The sequence below is a fragment of the Strix aluco genome, chromosome 3 (assembly GCF_031877795.1).
Source record: "Strix aluco isolate bStrAlu1 chromosome 3, bStrAlu1.hap1, whole genome shotgun sequence".
Classification (NCBI taxonomy): Eukaryota; Metazoa; Chordata; class Aves; order Strigiformes; family Strigidae; genus Strix; species Strix aluco.
Genome location: NC_133933.1, coordinates 33803029 through 33807184, shown reverse-complemented (window position 1 = coordinate 33807184; position 4156 = coordinate 33803029). Strand labels below are relative to the sequence as shown.

Here is a 4156-nt window from a genome sequence, read left to right as displayed (position 1 = left end):
GAATCTAAAAAGTGAAATAAAAAGATAGAGAGCAACAAAATTGTCTCTTTCTGAGGAAACAACATGGGATGGCAACACTGCACAGAAAATGTTTTAGATACAACCGCCGGTGCATGCTGTCCTAGTACCTTCCACCAGCATCTCAAAACATTTCACAAGAGTTACAGGAACTCACAGTTTGACATCACTGTTCATTCACTGATTTAAAGAAGAAAACCACGCACAAAGAAATCCAGGCTAAACTATGTATTTATAATTTGCTCTGTGAAAAGACAGGGACCTAGTTATTCCCCTCTTGCATTAGGGAGAGTTGGTGAAAGACGGTAATAAAACGTGCCTCTGTTTGACTTGCAATGTGTTGCTGCCTTTTCCCTCTTCCCCCTGCCATATCAGCTGTGCCACCTGCCATATCAAGAGGTGGATCAAAAGCTCCACCCACTGCATCCTCTTTTGTTCAGGGAACAGCGAAGGAGAGTTGTAATGGAGATGTAACACTTGATAAACCGTATGCAGCCAGGCTCAAGATGTAAGGATGCTTTTCATGGGGGGAACAATTTTAATCCTGCTTCCCTCCTCACACAAACATGTAGCCATTAAGCCACAGGCAAAATGTGAATGACTTGTCTAATAAGGGTTTTGCAGCTGGACTGGTACCTGCGGTAGTAAGTTCTCCTGCCTCACCTCACATTCTTAAGACATTTTTCATTTCAATCAAACTTATTTCCCAAATGCAAAGATTTGGCCCATTGTCCCAGAATGCTATCAGATAGGACTGGTTTGTAATTTTTAAGAAAGCCTTTGCCAGCTCTCACAGCAGGAAATGGAATATTTTTTTCTTGGTCTTTTATATTCTGAAGATCACAACTCCCTGCCAGTGGCATCAGCTGCATTAGGGCTGCGCCCAGGGGAATGGATGTCCATAAGAAGATCATTTCTCTCTGCCATTTTCCTCTGAGAAAGGAGGAAGACACAATGTTGCTCTAAAAACTACCAACATACGTGAAGGAAAACTTGCATCAGCCTAACTGCCATTCTCGGTGAAGACAGCACAGCTCTTCCATGGTGTCATTCATCTTCAAAGTGCTTTGCAAACACAAAGTAATTAAGCTCAATATTCTGTTACAGAACACATTAAAAATATACCAAGTATCAGAGACTAGTTAAAGCACAACACATGAAAGGCTCTGATATATTTTATAAGCATGATTTGATAAGCTGCCTAACTTTTTCTTAGCAAAGATATTTGATGTATTGATAAACACTGCATTTTTATTAAAATGTAAGAGCTCAGAAACAATTCCTCAAGTCCCTACTAATGCGAAGGACTCAGAGATTCCTCTAAAAAAGAACAGTAAATCCTACATCTGTGACTTTTCAATACCCATTTTAAAACAAAAAAAATCAAGAAGAGAGCTTGCTTATGTACCTCTAAAAATATCTACACAGATCAAACCTGCAAGCACTTATGTAGATGAGTAACTTTACTGCCTGTGGAGCTCCAATGTGAGTTTGCAGGATGAAGCCTAAATGCATCTTTGGTAAACAAGCCATCAATTACACACTTTAGGAATGGCAGCACCTGTGCAAAGCCTTCAACTCAAAACGACAGACACTAAAGAAATAAAAAGCAATTATCAGCTACTAATTTGAGTAAAACTGTTTTCTTCTTAAAGCTGAAAACACAATTTTCAGTGACACTGGTTCTATTTTTGGCAATTAACAATCTTTATTAGATTATTGTACAGCAGACATTCAAGCCCTCTCAAAAAGAAAAGGTTCACAAATTTTAATATTTCACTATTTTTCACACTCCTTTGTTGATTATAAAGATTTTCTTGTACATGTTTTTAGAGAAAATAAAGGCACTGCTGTGTGGGACAAACAAAACAAAACTAATTAAACTAAAGCCACATCCACAGCAATTTTAAATTACTCCTAAATGCTTTTGATTTCTTACTAGACAAGTATCTTCCAACAAGAGTTTGAATATGAAACTCATACCAGCTATAGGGGAGACATACTACTCAGTTCTAGGATAAATGGTTGGTTTGCATTGCCCCTGGTCTTTATCTAACACTGAGAATAGCCTGCTTTTTATCAAAAGAGGAATAAATTGCTGTTATTGTGATGTTAGCCCATCACTTGGCATTGCAATTCAAGTTTTTGTGAGACAGAAATGTATGATCTAACTGCGACTTGACCTATGCCTTCTGAGATCCATCTAGGTGCTCTAATGGAGCATAAAAAGTATTGAATACAAGGACATGCAAACCGGTAGTGAAGAAATTTGTTTGAGAAGAAGAGCGAAGAGAAAGGGACTCTCATGAGCTCGTGGTTTACATGCTACCAAATTTGTTAAATATGGAAGAAAGCTTATTGCCGAACTGCAGTTCTTTTAATTAATGTATTTCAGGATGATTGTCTACACCTCCTTGCATCTAGTACCTCCCTCTCTCTGTCATGGTCTCTGCCTCGCTCTCTCTATTTCATCATTTTAAAACTGTTGTGGTTTAAGAGGCTGTACAGCCTTCTTTAATCATCCAGGTTGTTTTTCTGAGAAATCATTAAAATGGTCTATTAAACTGTTAAGAAAATAAGAAATTGCTCTTGCTTCTTTGTAGGGTTTTTGTCTTTTCCAGTACAGGAAAAGTCACATTAAATGTTTATCAAATACTTGGGCCACAATATATTGCAATATAAAGTAATTCAAGGGAGATAGTTTGATTACACTACAAAATCCTTCAGTTGTTATAGCATTTCTTGGAATCTATCAGAAAAGGATGTATTTTTTTAAAAGCGATATCTAGGATAGTAGCATTTAGATTTTAGCCCTGATAAAGGCTCACTTTCCATTCATAGTCAGAACCTAAATGTGCTCTTCTTGTACCTAAACAGATAATAAGCACTCAGCACACTCCCCCTTCTTGACACAACACACTGAGACTAATCACACATAATTGGAGAGGAGGAGCAGAGGGGCTGGGCAGGCTATTGTGTCCAAAGGACAAATGGTCAGTTTATGAGGCTTTTGTCTGATGTATAATTTCTTATACATCTACAGGAGGAAAAGTCCTGCTGGAAAAGAACATACATACACACACACACATATATAAAGCCTTCAACATTGAAGCAAATGAGGACATTTCAATCATGGATAGAAAAATCCACAGTAGAATTAAAAAAAAAAAAAAAAAAAAAAGGCAAAAAAATCCAAGCATTCAATAGGTGCACTTTTGAAAGATCTTAAGACAACTATTTCCTTACTAATTAAATGTGAATGCCTTTACTACTTTACAACCCGTTACATAAGCCCACAAAGTATACTATTCACATATTTTCAAATATACCCCAAAAATAACATTTAAAGAGACTAACAAAGTACATGCAAGTTTAAAGGTGCAAAAGCAAAGGAAGCCAGCTTTACACCTTTGTTAATGCATACATGTGAAGTCTGACTGGTTTTAGGCTGGAATATAATTGAAAAAATACGTTCTAAAAGGATACAAAAAAGATGCCTCAATGTTTACACTCTGTGAAACAAGCCATGATATCTTCCTCAGCATTTAGATTAGAAATATTTCTCTAATGATGGCTCAGGAACAAAAGGGGGGAATTGAACCCTTCCCACCCCCTGACCATCCACATACATGGATTAATTTTCAGTAGTCCACCTTAAAACAAACAAAAGAAGTGTCATCTTCTATCTGTGTTTGGTTAAAACGAGAAGAAAAGGGTAATGGAGGTTTTCCTCATATGTATCTTTGTCTTCATTTTTCAACTGCAAATAAAAAATGGATAAAGTGAGCAAAGTGCATGAAAGCATTTTTAAAATAGACAGTTCTTACTTAACTATATTCCTTAGAGCAAATGATAATGCTAAAGACTAAACATTTAATAACTACAAAAAGAAATCTTAAGGCCAAATACTATCACAGGTATGGAACAGTATGTCAAATATTATCAGGAGTTGGTCAGAGTTCATAGACAAACTAATTCAGGCAATAAATAGTTGAACATTACTTATAAAACAAGTGAGGTTCAAAATTGCTGTATTAAATAAACTATATTCAAGTGAGATTTAAGACCTGAATTAAATCCACTAAGCAAGGAAGTTCAGAACAAAGGCTAAAAGTTTATCCCTAATCAGCCTAACTAT

General features: G+C 36.4%; 1 protein-coding gene across 1 annotated transcript in view; it reads right to left on the bottom strand.

Moving 5' to 3' along the window:
- Positions 1 to 1701: 1701 nt before the first annotated feature.
- The window catches only part of CAMKMT (calmodulin-lysine N-methyltransferase), a 222226-nt gene continuing 219771 nt past the window's right edge, over positions 1702 to 4156 (bottom strand). The window contains exon 11 of the mRNA XM_074818049.1: positions 1702 to 3778. Within this exon, the coding sequence (XP_074674150.1) occupies positions 3701 to 3778 (78 nt within the window). The 3' untranslated portion in view covers positions 1702 to 3700. The remainder of the gene's footprint in view (positions 3779 to 4156) is intronic.